The following is a 26987-nucleotide window of genomic DNA, read 5'->3' as shown; positions in this document are numbered from 1 at the left end:
TAACCTCATCTACAAAATGGGAATAAAGTTATTTGCCCAAGGTCACCACAATTAAGTGGCAGAGCTAGAATTTAAATCCAAGTTTTTTCAATTTCAAAGTGTAAATCTTTTTTTTTTTTTTTAAAGCGGTATTTTTATCTTCCTAATTCTAGGCTCGGGACAAAATTATTTTAAAGAACCTTTTAAAAAGGTGGTCGTTAAATTGGTATGAGTAAACAGCCCTGCTACTTCCTTTGAGTCTTTTCTGTGCAAAGAGATAAGGGCAATATATGATGGATGGAAAAAGATGATAATTAACTGAATAATAAAAAAAATCATCTCAGTAAGTTCTATGAAGATATAAAATTCCACATTAAAAGCAGACGTTTCACTGGAAATCACAGGGAATCTTAGAGGGAAAATGCCATAGGGGTGTAATTTTTGGTGATTAAAGCAATGATTTCAAAAAATGTCTATCATGAAGCTCATCACAGAAATGGTTATATAGGGATATAGAAATAAAAGGAAATCCACAGTAGTACTGGAAAGCTAGCAGGGATGCCATGAGTAGATCAGACCATGAGAAGATTCTGGAAGATAAAAAAACAGATGGGAATAATAGGCAACAAACCTTCAAAACATAATAGATAAAAAGGAGCTCTCCACAGAAAGGACATTTCCTGCAAACCCAAAATAACCCAAAGACCAAAGGTAGGCCCTGGAGAAGTGAGTGGAACTCGGGCCACTATTATATGAAATCCCTACATGTATGTGGAGTTTGTTTATGTTTCTGGGATTTCTACCTTTCAGGGTTTTTACTTGTTTTTAGTATCACTATTAAAAAAATTTTTAAGTAAGTATATTTTCTTCTTTTCAAAGTGTCTAAAATACTTTGGAGCTACTTCTTCTCTAGTTTAGTCACAGACAGCCTAACACGTTAAGACTTCACAGTAAGCATTTTTCAGGCATGTGAGAACCCAAACTGGACTGTGAAGAACAGTCAAGGTGTTACCTTTAATACACCACATTGATAATATGTAGAAAGTCAGAAACACTAGTTTTCACCTTAGATTTTCTTTTTACCTTCGATTTTAAAATGAAATTTTATTAATGTTAAAAACTTAAATCCTATGTTTAGGAAAGGAATGACTCTAGGGAACTAAGAAATCCACTTATTCTTTAGTGCATAATACAGTTTATCTATTGGTATAAAAAATAGAATATGTGTGATTAATGATGATACAGATTCTGGATGGCCTCCAGATCTTTTAAATGTCTATATAAACATAAAAGTCTGTATTAACTCTCAAGCTGACCTTGGAAAAACGTACAAACCTGTGATCTACTTTTTAAACCAACCACAGATTCACCTACAAACCTTTGTGAAGTCTGATGGACACCAGCACACAGATGTGACCTCTTGAGAATGACCCAGGAGCACAGTAGGAGGATGCCAGGGTATGGAGACCTATCACAACATCAAAAAGAAAAAAACAAGTCAGCAGAGCGGTGGTAGGTCTCCCAGACAGAGGCTTCAAATTTCTCCATATCTGTACCTTAGAGAGCTTTAGGGTTGTTACCAAAAGCCCCTAGACATGCCTACTTATAGCTCAGAAAAAGTCCCAATGGGCAATGAAAGTATTTCTGTCATTAATCTGAGAAAACAGAATGAAAATAGCCAAAATAAGTAAACAATATGAGCTTACATACCAGGACAGGTCTTATTTCAAATCAGGACAACTTAGCTATACGTATTTTGACTAAAATTCAAGACTGAAAGGGTAAGGTTCAGCAACTAGGTAGTACACTTCAAGTGGAGCCTAGACAACTTTAGATCTTCTCTAGTCAGCTACTTCCAGGAACGCTGCACTTACTAAGTCCTGAAGGTACCTGAGACATGCTAGCAGACCTCTTGGGACAAGAGGACAGTCTTTCTTCCAAAAGAAGACTCACTGACTTTTAAGAAAGCCCAGTTATACTCCTTCATTTTGAAGGGGTATAAGCTATATTCTACATGGCACTTTTTATCCATTTTGGAAAAAAAATTCCTCTAAAATTTTATTTAAATTCATTTGCTTAAAGAAATGTTGAATTTTCAAGTTAAGTATTGCCACATCTCAATACATTTTAATGTATAAAGAAGGGTCACATTGTGCAGTACTACACATGTGACTAAGAATATTTTCACGCTCATTCGATGCCATTAGTGATGTGCATTTGACAGCTGACTCATTCAAGAGCTGTCAATCCCTATCAGAGGCCATGGGCATTAATCAGCACAACATGGAGTACAAACTCACACAGCTATTATTAGCATGTGTTTGAAAAAGAGAAATTATTCTCTTTTCATTTTCCTGAAGATCTGAATCATTGCTCATTTGTATGAAGAAAGTGGAGGCATTCTGGGAAGAATATTTGTGAGAATTACTAAGTAAGCTTAATGGACTCCTCAGACTGTAGTTAAAGGGATTCGACACACTGATTCATAAGGTTACCCAACTCAATTATTACTACTCCTCTCTTGGGTTAAATGGCACATATGTAATGATTCAAAAAGCCGAAGAAGACAAAGAGCAGAATCTAATTTGCCTTGCTGGGCTTTTTCTTGAGATCTAAAAGGACCTCACTTGCTGCCTACTCCTACAATGCCACAGAGAACAAGAGCTCATTCTTTCACAAGGTAGCATATTTTAGAAAAGACTTTCAAGATAGTCTCTATCTCAAGTCACAGAAATTCTTTATGGCCCCAGCCCATAAAGTTTCTCTACCCAAGGCCCAAGGAGTACTGCAAGCAGCAAGTTAAAAGGAAGAGGAAATCTTCATGTCCTCCTGACCCTCCCTGGTAACAACACATTATTTTACTCCATTGGTTTACTTGCCTGTTGCTCCTAGCTCTTTATTTCATGATCCTGCCCCTTCCTCATTTTCCTAGGCATTAAAATACCTAGGAAAACCTGACTGTCTATACCAAAGATTAAAATTAATGTCAAGAAAAAACAAATATCCACCAATAGAATGTATGTACATTTCTGCATTTATCTATAGGATTTAAAAGAAAAAAAACACAAAGGGTAGACCTGTTAGAAAAACTTTTTACAATTTGATAATAAGGCAGGAATAATAATAGTAACAAAAGTCAGCATTTATTGAAATGATTACCATGAGCCAGGTACTTTACACAGCATTAAAAGTGAGGGGAAGGTTCCTCAAACAGTTAAACACAGAATTAATTACCACATGACCCAGCAATTCTACTCTTAGGTATACACTCCTAGGAGAACTGAAGACATGTTCAAACAAAAATCTGTACATGAATGTTCATAGTAGCTTTGTTCATAAAGCCAAAAAGTGGAATAATTTAAATCTCCATCAACTGATGAATAAATAAGTAAAGCAAGGTCTATACATACAATGGAATATTCAGTCGTAAAGAGGAATGAAGTACTGATACATGCAACAACATGGATAAACCTTGAAAACATTAAGTGAAAGCAAAGCCAGGCATAAAAGATCATTTATAGGAAATGTTCAGAATAGTCAAATCCCTAGAGACAGAACATAGGTTAGTAGTTGCCAGAAGCTGAAAGTGACTCTTAAAGGGTATGGGGTGATGAAAATATTTGGGAATGAGACAGTGGGGATGGTTGCACAATACTGTGCTTATGTGAAAAAAAAAATCACTGAATTGTACACTTTAAGGTGACTACAATGGTGAATTTTACATTATACAAATTCTATCTCAACAAAAAAAAATGGAGGGAAGGGCATGTTGTGGGCTGGAATGAGAACTGATGTCCAACAAGTTTTTATGAACGTTAGTAACAAGTGCTTTCACAGTTGAGGACTATCCTAGTATGGTAAACTATACTTGGTGACTACTTCAAAGAAGATTAATTTCTTCTAATGAAACTCAGGTGACTTTTAAATCCTTCATTTTTATTCAAATAAGTTTTTATTTATTGTCACTTCATTATTATAAAAATATTATCACAATGATAATTTCATTTTTTAAAAACCTCCCTCTACTTTCAAACAAGAAGAGGTGACTATTAAATCCAAGAGACACTTAAACATCTATGCATTCTGAGAATGGTCAAAACACAGAAAATTGTCCTCTCTTACAAATTTTAGTTGTTATAAAGACTAACTCAAGGCATGAGAAATTCCAAAGTTAAAACTCCCAGAACTATGAAGTAACTGGCTCTAACCTACAGACTTCATAAAACGTTTTGTATACTTGAACATGAAAAAAAGATCAGCACTTTTCCTCAAAAAACCTCCTTACTCTGCCCAGTTAGAAACCAAAACTAATCTTCATTTTTGCCAAGAGATCATTTACACTTCCTAAAGTGTCAGGCTCAATGTTTCGCCAATCAGTGGTAGAATGATGGTGCCAAATCAGTTTATTTATAACCACTTCAATACTATTCAGTGGCTCTATCAGAAATGAACCAGGGAAGGGGAGGTGGGTAGGGGTGAAAGGAGGACAGGGGGTAGGAAATTAAAAAAGAAAAATAACATAATATTAAATCTTTTAATTCTTAAGTCTTAGGCCTCAGTGTCAGGAAGTCTAATTATGTTACATCTCCTCTTTGCTGGCCAGTGGTGAGGATTAAAAGGCCATTCTCTTCTGTCTTGAGATCTAAAATTCCCTTCTTTCACCCTGTTTTCTTGGGCCCATGGGCTTTTTTGGCATAGGAGAATCCTAACACCTGAGAGAATTCTGACCTAACAGCCTGAATACTCAGCTTGTGTGCAATTTTTTTTAAACTACACCCCTCCCACTTTTCCTTATCATGGAAAAGAGAAACTGAGCCACCTCACTAGGCACATTCAATTTTAGGAGCAGTAAGTTTGCCAGGATCTCAAATATCAGAACCTGCACACTGAGGGACAGGCAGGAGAACATCATGTTTGAACCACATCATTCAGCACCTACATGTGACCCAGCCTAGAATTCAGAAAGGGTCACCCATGTGTGTGATACCTACTGATTGAATGCCTGAAATGGGTTACTAATGAACCACCAAGTATCTTTACTTCATGTCTTTAAAGAGAGGAAGCAACCCTCAACCCTGATTTCCTGAAACCAAGAAGGAAAAAAAAAAAAGCAAGCATTTGTACTAGAGCTAGGGAGGAACTTTAAGGCTTGGCAATAAAAAGAAAAAAACAAAACACAGAAAACAAATAAATTGAAGAATTGGCAATAAGACTATACATATACACATACATAATATATAATTATATATATATATATAATTAAGAAGCTGATTTTAAATGATTTAAAAAAATGATCAGTGCCTAAAGTTTTTTTTTTTTGCATAATCCTTTATTATACTTTTTGGTATGTCTGAAATTTTGTTTTTAAGAAAAAACTTAAAAAGATACAGACCTTGGTAGGAATAAAATCCTCTAACTAAGTTGGGAACCATAGTAGAGAAGGGAAATGTAGGTAAAACAGTGAGGGAAGGGGAAAGGGAAAACCAAAAGACAATAAATACACAGCATAAGACCAGATTATGAGACAGAAACATTAGTGCTAGTCACATAAAGTTTAAAGCTCAAGTCAGAAGAATTTTATAGACAGGAAGCTATGCAAAAACTCTTACCATAAGAGGGAGTTCTCAACTGTATATTTTATAAGCAAATTTTTCATTTTAAAAATACAACAAATGTGCTTGAAGAAAAAGAGGTAAGGTCAACACAAAGGCATCTTGGATAGAACAGTATCTCCACCTTGTGACCATCTAGGTTATTGTTACTAAAGCTTTTGATAAGGTAGTGTTGCATTTTTGCAACTAGAGTTGCAAACCTAGAGGTATATAGAAAAAGCATTTTTTAGTACCTCCCTCAGGACAAGATGAAATTAAGCTGAAGAATTATGCTTCATACATGACAGGATCTACCCCTGCCCTGCATTAAAGATATGACTTTCTACAGATTGGCAGTACTAAGAATGATACAATTTCCTCCTAAGAAGGAATTTGATAATATTGAACCTATAGGTCTATGAAGTTTTAGACATTATGACTCTAAAATCCAAAATGTGTGAACTCTGATCATTCAATTCACCAATATCAAGGAAGTTTATGACATTGTAGGGCAATCTGGAAGATAATAATTTCTAGCCCTAGGAAAACAATGCCTTAATGCTCTTATTCTTTCTCTGAACTCAGACATTTCTATAATTAATTATTCCACAAGAGACATTTTCCAGTGGTCAGCAAGTGCTACTCATATTTCAATTTTCTCCACTTGACTTCAAATTGACAGCATTAAGTTTCTTAGCCTAGAGTAGTCACTTTAGAACCACTGTTTAAAATGTAAAAAAAGAAATTATAAATTTCTGTAACAGAAATGGGAAATCTGTAAAATAAATAAATAAATGAATAAATAATGCTATTAAAGATGTACAAAACTAACAAAGCAACCACATCTATTTCAATAGCCTGAAGATTGGCCACTTAGAGGAGACTAAAGAACACAATTATTATATGAATATTTTTGAGTGAGTGTTTTTTGCAAGTGTGATTAGGGGGTAGGATTCTAGTATCCAAACACTGTGTTTTGAATGAGAGTTTGAAAACACAGGGCAGAAAGGCAGAACAGCATGTTTTTCCAGGAAGCAGGACAAAGTATTGAAGATTCTTTCCAGTCTTCTGAATTCTCAACTTCCTGATAATCTGTAAAACTGTTGGAGGATATGGATTGTCAATTTCTGAGAAGCTGACCATGAAAGTGTGATATCTTCTGTCAGAATCAGAGTGAAGTTTTGGCTATATTAAGAGGCAAGAAGCAATTTTTACTAAACATCTGATACAGAAAAGTTAAAGTATGTGTTTACATTAACCTTACCTCATCTTGGACAGAAGAAATATTTGCAAGAATACTTCAGCCTCACCTTTGTGGGGAAAGTTCGGTAACTTACCTTCCAGATGTAGGCAGCTTCATCACTTGAGCCACTGACTAAAAACTGGTCATCCGGACTAATACTGGACTTAACATAAAAGGTAGAGTTCTGATGTCCATTGAAGATAGCCACTGCCAGAGGAAAAAAAATCAAATTACTTGGCTCTTGTTATTTCCAGTTTTCAAATAAATGAGGAGTATACATGTTCTAACAAGTTTTATTAGTGTACTGATTACTGAAGCAGATGGTCAAGCTAGTCACCAAATAAAAAAGAACTGGACATTGGCAGGGAAAGAATGGAAATCCTAGAAAGAGGCTTTATATTACACCCAATCTCACAATCTAAACCCAAATACTTGGTATGGAACTGGCTGTAGAGAAGAAAGTGATGAAAAATATTCTTAAAGGACAAGAATGGAGCTGGGGTCCAATCCTTTAGTAAAGTGCCTTTATTAGACCCTCTCTCCCCACCCTAGGCTAGGTTTCTTCCGTTGCATTAAACATTCATCTTTCCTCCTCTTAGACTTATCTTAAGGATAAATTTCATAAATATCGTTTTCTTATAATGCTTTGAACAGAGGAGATCTTCAAACATTTGTTGTATGAACAGGTAAAAATCAATGAAAGGAGAGTTAAGATTTATGGATAGCTTATCTGAGATGTGGTAACCTTAAATCTAGCACTTTAAATAGGCTGAAGTGGGGTAAGCTATATATTCATATGTAAGATACTCCAACTAGGTTAGGTTTAGACTTCTCACTATCCAATCTAGCATAACGTACTTGACAAGTTCTTTTATCCTAAGGAGACCAAAACCTGAGGCCTCTGGCATCAGAATACTACTAGGAAATAAAAGAAAAAAATCTCAGTCATTAGAAAATTTAAGGATACATTTAGGCAGGAAAAAATATTTCACTCCAATCTTCTAATGGAGGGGAAAAAAGAATTATTAAGGGACTTAACAGCTTTCTGTAAGTACTCACAAAAATCCCTTCCTTTTGCTAGAGTAACACTGGAAAAAAACTTTGTATTTATAGGCCTTTAAGAAAAAGCCTGCACATCAAATAACCCCCATATCAAATACTATTATTGTGAAAGTTAAGCAGGATATGAATCAATTCAGATACACATATTATAGAGCAACTATGATAGATAAATCCCCACAAAATAAACAGGCTCCTTTATTCTGACTACAACTCCAAAACTACAATTGTTCATCTTTCTCAACTCTTAGCTACGAATGGAAAACTATAGACCAAATTTCCCACTAAACTCGTAAGTATTCATTGCCCTCTGCTGGTCTAAGAAAGCCAACATAAAGTACACAGTAAATGTTTCAAACCATGTGAAAAATCCTTCTAAAACCTGTATTGGCTTTAATTAGTTTAATTTAATCTTTGACAGTTCGGGCTTTTAAAATCTTCATTAAAGTGCTTCAGAGTCATCTTTATGAACATCACTTAGTGTAATAAAATGCTGTGAATTAAAAGTATAGGAGATCAAGTATTGAGTCCAGGACCCTTTCTAAAGTTTTGAAAAAGACGAGCAATTACCAGATGTGTCACACACACACACACACACACACACACACACACACACACACACACACACACACACACGTCTGTCTTTCAATTTCTAAGGAACATACCTATGTATCTACCTACCTACCTATCTATATATGAGAGCCAATCAAATTATTTCAGGAGCACAGGAAAAAGGTTACTAAATTATTAGTAAAGTGGCCTTGGGCATATTTGTTTTAATGGCAGAAGGACAACTAAATTCAAAGCCCCTTTTGGTGCCACACTATAACAAAATGATACAGAAAGAGCTCTTGGACATCTGATAATATAATTAGGCTTTTATCTTTTAGGGAAAAATTTGAAAGAGTCTGTTTTATACGGCTAAATAAATTAGAAGTTGTCCAAGTTCTAATTCCATTCACGAAGACAGCAAGCAAAGTTATAAAACCTCTTCCCTTTTCCAAATACTCTTATTCTTGTTTAGACAACGTCAGACCTAACCCAGGGCACTGAAAATACCAATTGGGTAACTGCCACAGATACCAAAGTCCTAACAATGGCTAGGGGTCAGTCTTTAGAAACTTCTCTAAGAGCCCAGCTAAATTCTGTACAATTTTAAGATTTCTTTTTTATCAACACATCTTACTTTACTGGGAACTGGGTAGCTCTAGGGATTGGTTATAGAATTCAAAGTCAGTTTCTGACAGAGCTATACCTGAGAAGTAGGTTACAAAATATGCAGCTTGCTTAAATAATTGATAATGTTCTTAAAATGATGAAATTCAAATAACCCTCTTAGAGTATGCTTGAAAAACTTTGATTTTTTAAAATGTTATTTATCAGCTTTAAAGTCAGATTCCACTTATAATTTTCTTGAAGAAAAATAAAAAGGTGAGGTTAGGGAAAACATCCAGAGGTCCCCTAATTTTAATGAACAGTTCCCAAATAGGACAAAACCTAGGCAGAACAACCTTCTCTATCCCACAAAAATTGAGATAATTTTAAGTATACCCAAAGGGGTATAATTTTGGGAGAGACTATTAAGTTACCACACAGAGCAGGATTCTGTTCACTTGTGAAATCATCACAAGGTAAATACATCTATAAAAACATCACTGGAACTAATCGAAGACCCCAAAGTCCTTATATGTCTTCATAAATTTGGTACAGGAAAAAAAAAAAATCAACATTAAATTCTCATTAACAAAAAAAACCCTATTAGTTTCCAGGAAAGAGAATCTGAATGACTAAGCTCCTACCTGGAGAAGTCTTTAATCCAGTCATATTGAACATGTAGATGTTGTCATCTGTGCAGTTAGCAAATAAAGTAGAGCCAGTAGAATCCAAAATCAGACTTGAGTATCCTAGAAAAAGGAAACTTTAGTTAGCATGTGCTGATGAAGGAGAGTAGAACTGAGGTGAAAATGATCTTTTTAGATCATTTCACAAGAATCATCAGAATTCTTCTTCCCTAAAGTATATACAAACCAAAATTATTCTTAGGAGTTTCTATCTTTTGAACTTCAAAAAGATACTTCCATATATTAGCTTCTCAAGTCAACAGAGAATAATAGTTGCTGAAAACTAGCTTGATATTTACTTTAAAAATTTTAACAAAACTTACATATCCAAAAAAGCCCTACAAAAAGTCCTAATGAATACGCAAAGGCTTACCTAGTTTTCGAGTGCTGCTACCTGGGTACAGGAAAGACTTGGATGCTATGGGTTCTTGCCGATAAGCAGTATAATTCTTACGTAAATCCCATATTTTGATTACCCTAAAAACCAAGGTAAAGAAATAGTTATTTTATAGTCTTTCTCCAACACCAATCAGTTTCAACTACATATGAATGTGAAATGACTTTTAATCTAATTCCTCTGGCACATCAACCAGGTACAGTGAGGATATGTCATTGGGAAACAGATTGAACTATCTCATACTCTTGTCTCCAGCGTCAGGCTAACAATTCTGGCAGAACGGAAACAGATGTGATCTGACCCACTGATGGGTTGCCCTGAGTTTACTTTAAGGGAGCGGAAAAGGAAGATGAAGGTTGACTGCTGATAGTCATTGTTTCATTGTTTTCAGAAAAAAAGCACTTCCTAAGTCTTTAACATTCTGCATGTAACTTCTGACATCATTAAGTGTTAAGCTCTGTCCCTATCGTTATATCTTCATATATTAACTCCTTAAGTAATCTAGTCTAAACAAATTTTCCTGTGAAATAAAGTATTTTTTCATTTCATCTATTGGAATAATTTTCTTAATCTTCTACATCTACTTTGTAGGCAACTTGAAAACACAAGCTTGGTTATAAAAGGGAAGTATCCTTGGAAGCAAAGCTTTCACAGCCATTTACAAATATAACTAATAACCTTTAGATAATTCTACATTTGTGCCTGAGAATTCAGTCCACAGAAGAGTTTAAGTGTCCAGAGGACACAATAGAAACTCTAGTTTATTAAGCCATCATATTTTAAAATTAAAACTTTTGAAGGGAGGGATGTCTTGGGAGATAGGGGTAAAAACGGGGCAAAGAAGAGAATTTTAAAAAGAGCCCCTATACTCAATGAACTTAAATTCCAACAAAGCAAACAATCAAGAAGTATCACAAACTTATTTGGAAGCCAAAAATTCAGAGCAATCATAGAAGGAAAGTATGTGAAAGTCTTTAGGCCTATCAATCTAGTTAGATTGCTCCCAGAAATGCCAGTTACATGTCCAGAATCATATTCCTCCTTTTAGGATATTACTAAACCAGAAAAGACAAAATAAAAAATACAGGCATACCTCATTTTACTGTGCTTTGCTTTATTGTGCTTTACAGATATTGCGTTCTTTTACGAATTGAAGGTTTGTGGCAAGTCTATAGGTGCCATTTTTCCAAAAGCATCTTCTCACTTCATGTTTCTGTGCCACATTTTGCTAATTCTCCCAATGCTTCAAACTTTTTCATCATTATTATATTTGTTATAGTGATCTGTGATTGGTGATCTTTGATGCTACTATTGTAATTATTTTGGCATTTTTTAGCAATCAAATATATTTGTATTAAGGTCTGTATATTGATTATTTTAGACATAATGCTATCACACACTTAGTAGACTACAATGTAAATATAACTATATAGTAATATAATAAACTATAATATACTAATATAAATACAGCATAATATAAATATAACTTTTATATATACTGGGAAACCAAAAAAATTCGTGTGACTCCCTTTTTTGTGATATTAGCTTTATTGCAGTGGTCTGGAACCAAACCTGCAATATCTCTGATATATGCCTGTAACAGAAATTTTGCTCCTCAAAATAAGAATCCTTGATTAAATTACACTGCACAGACAAGCAAGTTACCCAGCCAGCTTCTCTATAATAGCAGCAGCAGCCAACACTCCTATGTGCTAGAAATGTGCTAAGTGTGATACATTATCTCATTTAATTATTTGAGCAAGAGTCCTAACTAGATATTTTCCAGTGTGATCTGTAATTCCTCTTCTCAGCTGGGTACTCACTATGTTGAAAGTTAAAAGCACACACACTGAATTATAATGGGTCTAGGTGACTTCCCCATCCCAGTTCATGAAAGACAGCTCACCAAAAGAACCAAGAAATAAAGACTCGTCTTACCCATCCACGGCTCCTGCTGAGACTAATGTATTCTCATCTTGAAAGAGGACCACAGTAACACTCTGCTGGAAATCCTACAGCACAAGGAAGAAAAAGAAAAGAAGGAAATCCTATTTTGGCTATAACAATCTTCACTATCAAGAGACCAAGGCGCTAAAATGATGGCTTTTTCCCCTAAACTGAGTATGACTAGATCTTGCCCTTCCAATAATCCTAGTCAGATATATATGCAGACCAAGAAGTAATTTTAGCAAGGAAGTGACCTAAACATCATGTTATATTACATAGTATGAACACTTTGACTCGTATTCAAGAAAAAACTGGTGATTAACACAAGATTTTAGTACTTGTCTAAGTCTACTAGCTCTATTTGAAATCATCCCTACTGTCTATCCTTAGGAAGCTCATTTAACCTGTACCTGTTTCATCTATAAAATGTTGCCGTCTATCCAGATTGTCATATACGAGTGTCTAAAGAATTGTGAACGAAAGACGGTTACATGCTATGAAAACTCTAAAGGAGCTAGTAGAGTTTTACCTCCTAATTGCTGTTAAGTTTTCTTGGCTAAGAATCTGATGAAAAGTCTGAAATGTTACTCATTTTAACTTCATCTGGCCTCCAAAAATCACCTGCTAATAACCCTGTCAGTTTCCATTCATGCTCATGTAATTTTAAGTCCTAATGTTCTAGCAACCACACGTCCCCAAAATATTAACTAAGACTCTATACACCAAGAATACTAGAAAAATAAACAAATTCAAGTAAGAACACTGGTGATTTTTCTTAAAGAAAAAAGCTGTATTATGGGCATTGTTTGAGCTTTGACTATAATATGCTAAAGAGGTACTATATTTTACCCCAATATTTCTCAAAATATTTTATAATCTTTTGCCAAATATTAAAAAACAAAAATAATAAAAAGCCCGTATCTTTTCTGCAGTTTGTATTATGAAAACAACAACAGGGATTCCTTTCCCCTACAGAATACTGTATCATGGTACTTAATATGCTTCTTCAAACTACCCATCTCCCTTTCCTAATGAATCACATCATACTGTAGATGATGTGTATGCATGGAGATCTCTAGGGATGAGTCTCAGGAAATTGAATTTTTAACATATTCCCCAAGTGACTCTGTTGCACACTAGAGTTTGAGTATCAGTACCATAGGTACTGAACTGGTATTAAGCAATAAACCAGTGACATCAAGAGGAAATGAAGATTCTCATTCATTGACTGAATCTCTAGCTCCTATTTTATGCCCAACGAATTCCCTAAAATGAGACTCTATGCTACTGTCAAGATCTGCACACATGTATACAGTTATAAAACCTTACCACAGAAGGAGCAAGCCCTTTTGAATTCTGTTTCTTCTTAGGTTTTGAAGGGGTTTGCTTGTCTAAGGTATTGTGAGCTCCACTGATTTGATTCACTTGCCTATAAAATCCATCTGAAAAATATTCCAAGGTAAATGGTTTAGGTTTCAGAACTTTATTCCCATGCTGAATGTAACATTTATATATAAGATGTCAAAATTAATTATATTCTTTATTAAATTAGTGAAATTAGAAGCCAGCAGGGCTACTGTACTACATCTCTTGTGGTGAGATTATGATGTATAAAAAGGAAATAAACACATGGATATTTATAGCAGCTTTATTCATAACTGCCAAAACTTGGAAGCAACAAAGATATCCTTCAGTAGGGGAATGTATGAATAAAACTGTGGCATATGTAGACAATGATATATTATTCTGTGCTAAAAAAAAATGAGATAACAAGCCATAAACAGACCTTAAATACGTATTACTAAGTGAGAGAAGGCAATCTGAAAAGGCTACATACTGTATGATTCCAATTATATGACATTCTGGGAACAAAACCATGGAGATAGTAAAAGATCAGTGATTGCTAGAGGTTGGGGGGCGTGCAGGATGAATAGGTAGAGCACAGAGGACTTTTAGGGCAGAGAAACTATTCTGTATGATACTATAATGGTAGGTATATGTCACTATATGTTTGTCACAACCAAGAGAATGTATAATACCAAGAGTGAACCATAATGTAAAGTACAGACGGACACTGGGTGATAATGATGTGTCAGAGTAGGTTCACCAATCGTAACAAATGTCCAGCTCTGGTTGGATGTTGTACATGTCGACAGTGGGAGAGGCTGTGTGGGGACAGGAGGTATATCAGTACGGAGAGAACTCTTTGTACATTTTGTTCAATTTTGCTGTGTATCTAAAATTGCTCTAAAAAATAGTCTATTAAAAATAATGTTTTTACAAAAAAGTGAAGCAGGGAGATGATCATTGCTTTCTGCTTAATGGTATCATGGGGCAATATGAGTATAATTATATTTAATTTAATCCAATTCTTAAAAGTTCCCAAATTTTTAAAATTAAAATAAAAGATCATGTACTAATAATTTCAATTCCATCAATAATTTAGGTAAATGGCATTATAATTCAGAAGACAATATGAGGTAAATATGGAGGGTAATACTTAAAACAATCACTAAGATCCTGAGAACTGAACAGAGCAGAATTGGGGTTTATGAACATGTGCCCCCTGGTGGTAATCAGGTGAAACAGTTGATTCTTTCATTCAGAATTATTATGGGGCAATCCCACATATATCAAAATTAAAATGGAACTAGATTACCTTTTTTGTTGCACCTGGTGTCCCAGACCATAATGTTGCCATCTCTTCCACCTGTACAGAAGACAGCTGCAGACACATAAACAGTTTATCAAGAAGTTAACAAAACCAGTCAGTGACACATATATTACAATTTAAATTTCCTAGAGTATCTATTATATGCTAGGTACTGTAATTGGCCCTGGAGATTAAAAATGATAAAAATATATAGCTCAACACAAATAAGAAAACAAAGCTGTGAAGGGAAAGGATTATAAAGAACTCAAAATGCTTATGTTGAGCAAAAACTTGATAGAATAATCCCTCTCTGTAAATTTTCTTTAAAACCACATGAAATACTATACTATAAAGTTGTAGTAAGAATAATGATAAATAAGCAATAACCAAAATATACTGAGTGCTTATTAAGTTTTAGACACTATCCTAAGTGCTTTTTTATAAATGACCTCAATCCTTGTTATCAACCCTATTAGGTGGGAATTATTATCCCCATTTTACAGATAAGCAAAACTAAGGCATAGGGAGGATATGTAACTTGCAAAGGTTATTATTTTTGGCAGTATGTATCCAGAGCCCATATTCCAAACCTCCAAGCTGTATTGTCTCAGTATAAAGATACAAACCACATCCACATAAAGTTTGTGAAAGGCGTTGCCTCTGGGGATGGAAGGAGAGCGGTGAGATCAGGAGAGGGAACACAGGGGAACTCCAGTTTATCTGTCATACTTTATTCTTTAAAATTAAACCAAAAAATTCTGCTTCCTGTATGAAAGAGGGAGCACTTATCAAATTGTAGGTGGATTAATTTGATAAGTGTTCTGGTCAAAATACAAAAAACAGCTACTTGAGGGTCATACAGATTGACCAAAAACATACAATTTTTGTAAGGGAGTCAACACCTGAAGCAAGTGACTGGCCTAGGGTAAGTTCCTGATTTTTTGTGGTTTTACCTTGAGGGCAGCCACAGTTGTAGCATCAGAACCAGGCAGCCAAAGGGCCAACAAAAAGACCATCTTTCAAGCCAGAGGAACTACGAAAAGAGGACAGGGGCAAGAAGAGCTGCCAGAGGAAGTGGGGAAGCCTGGAGACAGCAGAGAAAGGGAAACCCTAATTCTGTGTTTAAACTTAGCTCAAGTCTCTGGCTGACCCCCAAACCATATGTGCATAGGATAGCTAAAAGCAGCTTCCAACTAAGGCTTAAATTAAAGAACTGAATTGAGATCCGATCTTCTGAACTGACTGCCTTCACATTATGCTATTTGAGTCTAAATGATTTAACTGCCTGTTAAAACAAAAACACCAACTCTTTCCTGAGCAACATAACAGAATTCAGAGTCCAACACACCATCCCAATGCCCAGGGTATGATCTTAAGTTACTTGCCATATACAGAGCCAGGAAAATGCGTCATTCTCAAGGGAAAAGAAATCAACAGAGGCCAGCCTCAAAACAACCCAGATGTTGATTTATCAGGTCTGGTTGTAAAACAGATATTACTGTCAAGTGAAATAAAGAGACACTCATAATCAATGAAAAGATGAGAAATCTCAGCAGAGTAACAAACAGAACTTATTGAAAACAAATGGAAATTTTAGAACCCAAGCCCACAACTTCTGAAATGATAAAATTCACTGGATAGGCTTAAGAGCAGAATGGAGAGAACAGAGGAAAACGTCTATGAACTTGAAGACAGATCAACAGAAATCATTCAATCTGAGGAAGAGAGAAAAATAAGATTGAACATTATGCTAAGCGAAAGAAGCCAACAACATATTGTGTGGTTCTATTTATACGAAGGTGCAGAAGAGGCAAATTATATATAGAGAAAGTAGTTCAGTGGTTGTGTAGGGCTGGTAAGACGGAAAGTACTGCTAACAGGTTCTGGTTTCTTTTTGGGTTGATGGAAACATTCTAAACTTAGATTGTGGTGATGGCTGCAAAACTCTATAAGAAAATTAAAAACCAGTGAAATGTACATATTAAATGGGTGAATTTTATGGGGTGTTAATTATATCTCAAATTTAAGAAAACTGATAAAGATGAAGAAAGCTTCAAGGATTCATGGGACAATTTCAAAAAGTCCAATACATGAGTAATTGGAGTCCCAGGAGAGAAAATTGGGCAGAAAAAAATATTTCAAGAAATCATGGCAGAAAAATTCTCAGATTCAGTGACACATATTTGTAAATTTACAAATTCAAAAAGCTCAGCAAGCCTCAAACAGGATAATTTTGCAGGGAACCATGTCTAGACACATCACAGTCAAACTGCTGCAAACCAAGACAGAAAACCCCAAAGGCAGTCGGAAGAAACAACATAGTACATACAGGGAAAGGATTCAAATGACCAGAGTTCTCCACAGAAACCATGGAAGACACTGGAACAACACCTTCAAGTAATGAAAGGAAAAACCCCGTCAACCTGGATTTTATATCCAACAAAAATATCCTTTAATAGTGAAGATGAAATAAAGGCATTTTCATATAAAGGAAAACAAAGGGGGTTAATTACAACCAGACTCGAACTGCAAGAACTGTTAAGGGACTTTCTTCAGGCTGAAGAGAAAGGATTTTAGAGCACGGGGAAAGATGGTGCTGCTGGGAGAAATCATGAGTTCAGTTTTGGGTATGCTGAACTTGAAGTGCTTGTAGGAAAAGTGAAAGCTGGAAATACAATCTGGTTCAATATAAGTGGAGCAAAAAACAAAACAAAATTGGAATAAATGAAACTGTCCAGGGAGAAGGTACAGACTGAAAGGAAAAGATGGCCAAATACCAAATCCTGGGCCATGTCAACACTTCAAGTTAGGTAAAGAAGTGGAGTTCACAAAAGCAATTATGAAGGAATAAACAGAAATACTGAGAACCAGAGGGAGTGGTATCACAGATTCCAAGGAAGAAAACAATTTTCATGAATTTTAAAATAACTTGCCGGAAGTGTCAAATATTGAACAAGTAGAAGGCAGGGTGATTTCAGGAAGAGAGAGATGGAATGGATTGAACCAAACTGAGATGACATTTAACCGGGTTTTGATTACTCTTAAGAAACTTAGAAGAGATAGGAAATAAGAAAGGATGATAGCTGGGCTTCCCTGGTGGCGCAGTGGTTGAGAGTCCGCCTGTCGATGCAGGGGACACGGGTTTGTGCCCCAGTCCGGGAAGATCCCACATGCCGCGGAGCGACTAGGCCCATGAGCCATGGCCGCTGAGCCTGTGCGTCCCGCAACGGGAGAGGCCACAACAGTGAGAGGCCCGCGTACCACAAAAAAAAAAAAAAAAAAAAAAAAGAAAGGATGATAGCTGAAGGAGAATACAAGGTTAAGATATTTCTTTCTGGACGGGCCACAGATATGCTTGAGTTTTTCCTATGGAGAAAGAGCCAAGAGAAGGAAAGCTTGAAGACAGAGGAGCTGTGGGGATGTAAGTGATAGCATAAGGTCTTGGGGAGGATCAAGAATGTTTCTTAACCTTAGCTGCACACTGGAATCCCTTGAGGAATTTTAACAAAATAGACGCCTGGCCCACCTCCTAGAGATTCACACTTAATTGGTATTTTAAAAAACCTCCCCAATGTGTATAACTGAGTCACTTTGCTATACAGCAGAAATTAACACAACGTTGTAAATCAACTATACTTCAATAAAAACAAAACAAAACAAAACACCTCCCTAGGTGACTAATGAGTCAAGGTTGAGAACCAGTGCTCTACGAAGAAGGATTCGCCTTAAACTGGAGAATGAAGAATGAGAAAGAAGGTGCAAATTTGAAGATAACTTTGTAGGAGGGGAAATAGAAAAACACTTATAATTATTTTTAATTACTCACTAGAAGTTCTAACACCCATTTTATCACACAAAACACACATCTGTGAGCAACTGACAATTAGAGATGAAAACATTTTCCATGTTTTCAGGTGGTAGATATTTAGGGAAGGCAAATTCCACTAGTATAACTATGTCCTTTAGGATTATTTGTATTCTGCCCATATAGGACTGAAAGAACTGGATCATGATCTTTCCTACCACGTTACCTACAAAAAACCGCCCCCAAAAACCAAACCCCAAAAAAACCAACCCACTAAGCATTTATATGCTCCTCAGTTTTGTGTTTGTTTGTTTTGGTGTGTGTGCATTCACATCTCAGTTCTTTTTTTTTTTTTTTTCTGTACGCAGGCCTCTCACTGCTGTGGCCTCTCCCATTGCGGAGCACAGGCTCTGGACGCGCAGGCTCAGCGGCCATGGCTCACGGGCCCAGCCACTACGCGGCATGTGGGATCCTCCCGGACCGGGGCACGAACCCGCATCCCCCGCATAGGCAGGCGGACTCTCAACCACTGCGCCACCAGGGAAGCCCCTCACTTCATTTTTATGCTTACAATGTTTTTGTGAATTTGGAAATGAAGGTCCTGGGAGATAAAAATGACTTTGCCCAAGAATTTAAAGGCAGAAAGCAGAACAAAACACAGGGCTTCTATATATGGCTGTAAAAGTATGTCCTGCACAAGAACACTTGGCTGAGGGGGTAGAGCCTAAAATCTGTGTTTTAGCAACCAAACGATGAGGCCTTGGGGGCAGTGTCCAACCAGACTAATTCACACTAGGGCACCTGTGAACTACTGGGAGCCATGATAAAGGTTACCACTTTTTCTACTAGACCACACTGGCATAGATTCAATGCACAGTTTTAAAAATTAAGTAAAGGGACCGAAAGATATGGTGTTTCCCTTTTCTATTACCCTTTAAATAAACAAATTTACTTTAAGTACATTTTCATGACTTTAAATTATTTTTATAAACTTACAATGAACTCTGACACAGGAGTGTAAACTAGAACACAAGCATACTTAACTTTATACAACAGATCTGTTAATGAAAAGTTATGCAGAGATAAAAACTATGTCATGTATTTCCTCTTCAAGGTTCCAGTCTCAACAGCAATCAACTGACCTTTTTTTAAAGTCCAAACCAGCTCAACAACTCAGTTTAGTACTCCTGAGTGCTCAGGTGAATAAACAAAAACATTCCTTTTAAAAATAGAATATTTTTTTAATGATAAAGGGAACTATACTGTTTATTTCTATTATTCCGAGATTAAAATCAGATTGATCAGCCACTTCTTTGAGATGAACGTTTGCTGTCTCACTCATTTAGTGAGAAACAAATGGAGGAAGGAGAAAAGAAAACAAAAAACACAGAAATGAAGAGCTCATTCAGATACCCCTGCTAAGTTTTTCCCCAGCTACTATAGTACTGTTCTGTATTATAGCCCTCTTTCTTATAATCTTCCTTCTCCATTATAATAGTTAAATAAATATAGAAAGATTGTGAGTAAATAACAGTTGAAAACATACCAGGGAACTGGGCCATTTAAAGTAATTACGTGGTAAATTTTTTAGGTAAAGAATCATGTCCAGTTTATCAGGTTTCCCACCCAGCCTCATACTCCATTTAAATTTTACAAGTAGAGTTAAAGTAACTATTTTACAGATGGAGTTAATCAGTGTCCAGTACAGGCTGTGACCTCAAAAGGCCACTCAAAGTTGAACAGAGGGATTGTGGCTATTTGTGAATTTTTACCTTATCTGCAAGATTACAGAAAAAAATTTTCTGAAGACACTTGACTTTCAGAGACAAGCTGGAGATAATATCCATTAGAATGGGACTAAAATCCAACTTAATTTCATTGAGGTTTCCAAGTCATATTAAGAATCTCAAACATCTACATAGGTAAAGGAGCAACTTTGACAGGGGAAAGGGTGGAAACAATTACAGCTTATTATTACTTCACCATGAAAGAGGTTAAGGAGATGAAAGAGGGTAAGCATATACCTACCTTTCTCAAACTTAGAAAAGGCAACTGACTTGAGGCTGCACTGATGACCTTTGCATGTTCCAATCAGCTCTCCAGCTTTTACATCCCAAAATTTGGCTGTTTGATCACCTGCTGCTGTAACCTTTCAAAAATAAGGTTTCACAGTTTAATAAAGCAACCCTTTACCAGTGTTTACCCAGATCCCAATAAAATGAAAGTCACTTACAAGCTTAAGTTCACCAGGGACCCAGGCCAGGTCAAAGACAGCATTCCAGTGAGCCATCCATTCTAAACAAAGAAAATGGTGAATGTGAACTGTCTAAACTATGTCTTGTGGTAGCCATACCAATAGCTGTTGAAGTGCCTTGAAAGCTGTAGTGAAAAGATCAGTGGTCAGCACACTAAGATCCATGGGCCAAAGAGAATTTGTGGACTTGCACACATAGCACATTCCCTTCATTACCCCATAAAACTACCATTTGATATCAGATTGTTTTCCATGAGGGTATATATTCTCTAAAATGGAATCTTTATAAAACATTCTCAAAAATCTTCATCATGCTCTCTGAATGGAGTTTAAAATACTTTGGTTTGACATTCAAAATTCTGCTTGCTTTGGCCCTATCTCTTACTGTTCTCTGTATATCCTATTCCAACTAAACTGGAGCGCTCCCTATATGCTCATTATATCCTATGGTTTCCTATCTCTAGGCCTTTACTAATGCTTTTCCCTCCACCTGGAGTGTCCTATTCCACCTCCATGGGTCTAAATACCACAGTCTGCCTCAAATGTCCCATCCTTCATGAAAAATTTTCCTCACCTTCTTTGATATGTAAGAGCTCTTTGTGACACCTGTGGCGTTTTCTTTGTATTTCCTCTACATCATCTATAGCCTTTGTTTTACTTTAGTTATCTCAACACTTGACTTACTAGTTCCAGATTACCTTCCTAAGGTCAGTAGAACTTTGCCTTATGTATGTAAGATGTTTGTTCAATATAAATATTTTAAAGCAACATTTCCCCACATTAAGTATAATATAACAAATTTTAATTTTTTAAAAGAAAAACTGTTTTTAATTCTAAAATGTATTTTTCTTAACTTTCAGTAAAGGCTTTGCTGCCGTTAACAGTTATCGACAGAAAGGCAGTCCACCATTTACTTTCAGCCTGGCCCCTAAACAGGCTTAATCAGAAGTATCACTGAGAATTTATTCAAATAGTAACTTCCCTGAGGCTTTATGAATTAAAAATGTTCAAACAGATATTTTAGACCCCGACTTACCTTTGACGCACTTCTTTCTACTGGTTTGTGATTCTGTGTTATATAACCTAACGAAGCCTTCTTCATTGGCAACTGCTAGTATATGCTCCATATTGGGAGCTAAATAAGAAATAAAGAATAAAATATATAAAGAGTCACAAAAAAATTTAAAGCTGAGTTTAAATCTATATAAACAACAAAATATAAATTAACTGAATAACTACAATCTATTTGAAAACAGGTAAGATGATTCTACCCAAATAGCACCTGCTATGGTAGAGAGGTTTTTCTGAATTAAAGATGGCTGAGGGATTCCCTGGTGGCGCAGTGGTTGAGAGTCCGCCTGCCAATGCAAGGAACACGGATTCGTGCCCCGGTCCGGGAAGATTCCACATGCCGCAGAGCCGCTAGGCCCGTGAGCCATGGCCACTGAGCCTGCGCGTCTGGAGCCTGTGCTCCGCAACGGGAGAGGCCACAACAGTGAGAGGCCCGCGTACCACAAAAAAAAAAAAAAAAAAAAAAAGATGGCTGAAAATTTGCCATAATACCTAATTAAGTGACTCAAAAACACCAATCCTTGGGCTTCCCTGGTGGCGCAGTGGTTGAGAGTCCTCAGATAATCTCTTATTTAAAGAAGGGCTGAATCAAGCATGGTAATTAAACAAAACAAAAGTGGTACTGGCCAATAGCAAATAAAAGCATATGATATAGGCATGGCAAATAAAAGCATAGGATACAAGCCACCAGCAGGCTGAACCTATTAATTTTATATTCCCTTTTCACAATTTTTTACTTTTCTTTTCTTAAACTTTTAACAGCAGGGACAAGTACTCTATTTCTGTTAATATGTTCCCCAATGCATTGTAGAAAGAGATAGATTCCAACAGGTCAAAAGGGGCAAAAGTTTTCATGATGGCTGAACCTTTGCAACCCTTTCCGGATATCAGTTATAAAAACAAACAAACAAACAAAAAATGGTGCTATAAGAATCTTATCCCTTAGCAGAAATATGTAATTATGCATAGAGATTAAGAAAAGTCTATTTCATAAATCAGGGGAGAACAGTTATTAGAAAAACTCTATCATCTATCTAATTTACTTTTTCTTGAAAGGGAGACACCCCAAAATATTTTCCCTCTTTAGAGTGAAATAGATCATTTCTGACCAAACCTAGCTTATACAGTAGTTCCCTTACCAGAAGAGAAGGTGCATCCAAAAGGAGGAACTGGGGCTCCTGTTTCTCCATAAGAAGTGTGCTCATCATTATAGTTGCACTGATAACCAGTAAGAAGGGACTGTAGAGGGTATTGTGAAGACCATCCTAAGGTAAGACAAAATTCCTTATAGAGTTCCAATATATCACATTTCAGTACTTTTAACAAATGCAGAGATTATAAATTCATTTCTAAAAGCTTTATATACTTAAGTATAGATCCACTCATTATCCATGGCCCTCTAGAACACAGTTTCAGGTATTTTCCTAAGGGGTCCTAAGGAAAAAACGAAAGAGCACTCTCAGCTTCTGGTGAGATACAGCTTTGGGCTTATCATCTTAAATGGAGACTCTTGCTAATACATTTAAGACTGCAAGAAACAAGTGGCCTTTGCACATTAGAAAAGATCTTACCCCTTCCCCCACCCTTTGGAGACAATCACAAAACACAACCACAAAGACTACCACAACCATTAAAACTGCCATTCTCGTCAATTAAAATTTTATGTTTTCAGAGTTTCTAAATCATTACTGCAAACTCAAGTTACTAGCAACATCACACATAAGCCAATGGTCAGAGAGTTAAAGGAAATAAGGTATGTCAATGTGCCTACTGTAGCCCCTAGTATATGAGAGAGGAAGAAATTCAGGGTGGAGGGAAAGTTTATTCTGCTTGGGTCAGAAAGCTGATGTGTACTATGGTCCTAAAATAGTAAACCATCTTGATTTGTTTTATCATTTTGATATGTGGGTCAACATATTTTAAATATATAAAAGAAACATTCTTTCAATATATAGTTACTGAGAACGAAATGTTTAGTAAGCATGGGAGGAAACAATGAAGTTACAATCTAGAGAGCTGTCTAAATAATTAACAAACACTCTCATACTTTAGGGTACTTTCAATTCTCACTTTTCATAAAAAAAATACCATTTGAAGAAGACATCTTAGCCTGATATAACCTCAGACAAATCTGGTTTTGCATGTTCATAGAAATAACCTGAAGAAATGCAAACGAGGCAAATAAATTCGGTCCAGATTTAGTAATTATTCCTGGGGGTATTACCTTAAGGCTAGATACGATTGTAAACAAGCCATTAAAGACCACTAAAAGAAGAATATGAATACAATAATTAGTTATGTGGTCGAGTTCACAAATATCCATCTACGGAATGAATTTTAAAACAAAAGCCTCTGTTCTAAAGTTATATAAACATACACTTGTAGTTTGGGATTAAAAAAAAACAAAACCAAAAACTAATCACAACTCATGAATTCAAAAGGAATCTTGAACAGTTTAAGTGGAACTGAAGATGATAAGCTCTGGAGACCTAAATTCTTTACAATTAAACAGTGACCCCTCAACTCTGTCTCATTGCCTACAAACTATATCCAAACACCAACAAATGGCCTAACATGGCTTAGTAACTGGTCCCTATTTACCCCTCCACCTCTGCGATTGTGACAACACACACTTCATGGACAAGCCCCGTAAGCTACTTTGGGATCCTTATTGTTCTATTCTGTTTCCAACATGAGCTTGTAATGGTTTCCCTCACAACACTCATTTGGAAAAGCCTATTATTTCTTCAACGCACAACTTAAGGCCCTGGGGTTACATGCAGATTTTTCAAGGAGAATGAGAGCTGTCGGAGAACTAATTTCCAGATACTCAACTTCCATATATATATGTATTTCTAAAACTGACCTGTCTACAATGTCGAGGTCGAAGGTTTTCCCCCTCTTCATCACTACCTTTCTTCCACTTTTCAAAAGAAAGGCATTTCCATGACCCAATCTTATACCTTGCGTTGACTCAAGGTACAAAAACTCCTGGGACCCCATTAAGAGACAATTGGATAACTCCTTTAATAAAGGCATCATAAACACCCAAATCCATCTCTTTAAAACACAGACTTTCAATAAATTTTTATCTTGCTTATTTATTGAAATTAGTAATCCATAGTTTTGATCAACGACATACTACTAAAAATAGTAATGATAAGTCAACCCAGAAGAAACTTTTAACACTTAGAGCTTTATGATCACAGAAAACATCAATTTAAACATATTTTTTTACACAGAGAAATAAGATAGCATGATCAATAAAATGACTTTTCAAGCTTAAAATCAAATCACATTAGGATAAATTCTGTGGGAGAAATAAAGTGGTAATAAGCTCAAGGGGAAAAAACAACTATGTAGAATATCTAGCAGTTAGAATTAGTTCATACTTTTCAAAAATGATTGATGTGATTATTAAATCACTACAGTATTTACAGTCTATTAGATACATTTTAAAGACTGATGTAGCAGTAGCATTTTTATTTAAAAAGGTCATCACTCACAATATGGCCAGAGATGACATCCTTTGCATCTGTTTAAACTTATGATAAAAACTTTCAGATACCAATTTAAAAATACACAGAAGAGTAATCAGTTTCCATTTCAGAAAGATCATTGGCAGCAATGTGGAGGATAAACTGGGAAGAGGGAAACTAAGAGGACATTTGGGAGACTTGTTACAGTTCAGACAAGAACATATTATGGCCCAACCTAGGGAAATAGAATGGTAAGCAAAGGACAGATCCAAGATATGGTGAAGAGGCAAAATCAGTGGGGATACCGAGGAAGAAGGATTAGAGATTTTAAGGGGACTTCTCTGAATGCGTATCTTGAGGAAAATGGAGGAATTCTGATTGACTCTCAGGTTTCTGACTGTGAAGACCAGTTTAAAATAATGAGAGCATTTCCTAAAATAGGTAATATAGCAGGTTTGGGGAAAAAGTGAGTTCGGTTTTGGGTATTTGAGTTTGAGATGTTTACAGGACTGACCATCTGGATGATACAACTCTTACAGGAATGGATGTAAAGTATAGGGAATGGAAGGTTGCAGGTAGTAATAGAAGAAACCCTCGTTACAGCTATGATCACCCATGGGAGTAGGTAGAAATAGAAAAGGGGCCTAGGATGGAACACCCTCATGGAAGGGGAAAGAAGAAGATGGTCCTATAAAGTTCAGTGCATTATATATAACAATGAATGAATTTCAGTGCCTAACACATAACAACGCATGAGTATTTGGGGGCTCGGGGTGGGCTGTCTCAAAACATGCCACAATGGCATATTGATTATTTTGCATTGAAGCTGCTTGAGAAGCAGCTGATGCAAGAAGGAAACTCTGACCTCCCTGTCTCCCTGAAAAGCAGGAAATAAATCTCTTATGAAAGGTGCACTCCTTGCAACTGGAGGTAGAAGGACCCCCTAATACGTCAGAGATAGGGAATTCAGAGCCAAGAAGCGTGTGTAAACAAACCTTGTTACTTCTTTTATTTTACTACCTGAAGCCCAAACTCTGTTTAGATTCTTCACTTAGTAAGCATCCCAAACCTAAGTTTCTTTGTCCTGTCAATTCCTCACAAATTTATTGTTTGTTTATTTTTTTGTCTGACGAGTATAAAAGCTGCCTTGCTTTGGCCATTTCTTAGTCCCATTTCTATGACACCTCCATGTACATGAATTAAAATTTGTTTTTCTCTTGCTAATCTGTCTTGTGTCAATTTTATTAGTCCAGCCATAAATACTCAAGAGGGGTAGAGGGGAAAATTTACCCCTCCCTGATAAGTATTTGTGAATTAGAGGGAAAAGGGAAGTAGACAGAATGTAGAATTAGGAGAAAATCTGTTACAAAATAAAGGCTTCACAGCTTGCTCCAAGTCACACAGATTAAGTAAGGAGTGGAGGTGGAATTAAACCTCAGCAAGTTTAACTCCAAAGACAGAGATCATAACTACTATGCTGGACTGACACTCATGACAGAAGACAGAGAAGTATCTTAAGCAAGGTCACAGGAGAGACAGAAAGAGAAGCATTTAGAGTATAAGTTAAAGAGGTAAGGATGGTAGGGTTTTAGATTGGAGGCAGGAAGTGGAGGAACTACTCTCCAGTCTCCTTCTCAATATCCTTCTCCTAGACCTATGCCTTAAATA

At 36.1% G+C, this 26987-nt stretch overlaps 1 protein-coding gene across 4 annotated transcripts in view; it reads right to left on the bottom strand.

Annotated features, from left to right (window-relative positions):
• The window catches only part of DTL (denticleless E3 ubiquitin protein ligase homolog), a 39950-nt gene that overhangs the window by 11839 nt on the left and 1124 nt on the right, over nucleotides 1-26987 (bottom strand). For all 4 annotated transcript variants that reach the window (XM_060142124.1, XM_060142126.1, XM_060142127.1 and 1 more), the window contains exons 2-12: nucleotides 22980-23105; nucleotides 21806-21904; nucleotides 20749-20810; nucleotides 20544-20664; nucleotides 14717-14782; nucleotides 13387-13499; nucleotides 12049-12122; nucleotides 10087-10190; nucleotides 9672-9776; nucleotides 6908-7020; nucleotides 1358-1447 (exon numbers count right to left, since the gene is read on the bottom strand). In XM_060142124.1, coding sequence (XP_059998107.1) covers nucleotides 1358-1447; nucleotides 6908-7020; nucleotides 9672-9776; nucleotides 10087-10190; nucleotides 12049-12122; nucleotides 13387-13499; nucleotides 14717-14782; nucleotides 20544-20664; nucleotides 20749-20810; nucleotides 21806-21904; nucleotides 22980-23105 — 1073 coding nt within the window. The remainder of the gene's footprint in view (nucleotides 1-1357; nucleotides 1448-6907; nucleotides 7021-9671; nucleotides 9777-10086; nucleotides 10191-12048; nucleotides 12123-13386; nucleotides 13500-14716; nucleotides 14783-20543; nucleotides 20665-20748; nucleotides 20811-21805; nucleotides 21905-22979; nucleotides 23106-26987) is intronic.

This window comes from Lagenorhynchus albirostris, chromosome 2, assembly GCF_949774975.1.
Source record: "Lagenorhynchus albirostris chromosome 2, mLagAlb1.1, whole genome shotgun sequence".
Lineage (NCBI taxonomy): Eukaryota > Metazoa > Chordata > Mammalia > Artiodactyla > Delphinidae > Lagenorhynchus > Lagenorhynchus albirostris.
The sequence above is the reverse complement of the archived record's forward strand: the minus strand, read 5'-3'. Positions and strand labels throughout refer to the sequence as shown.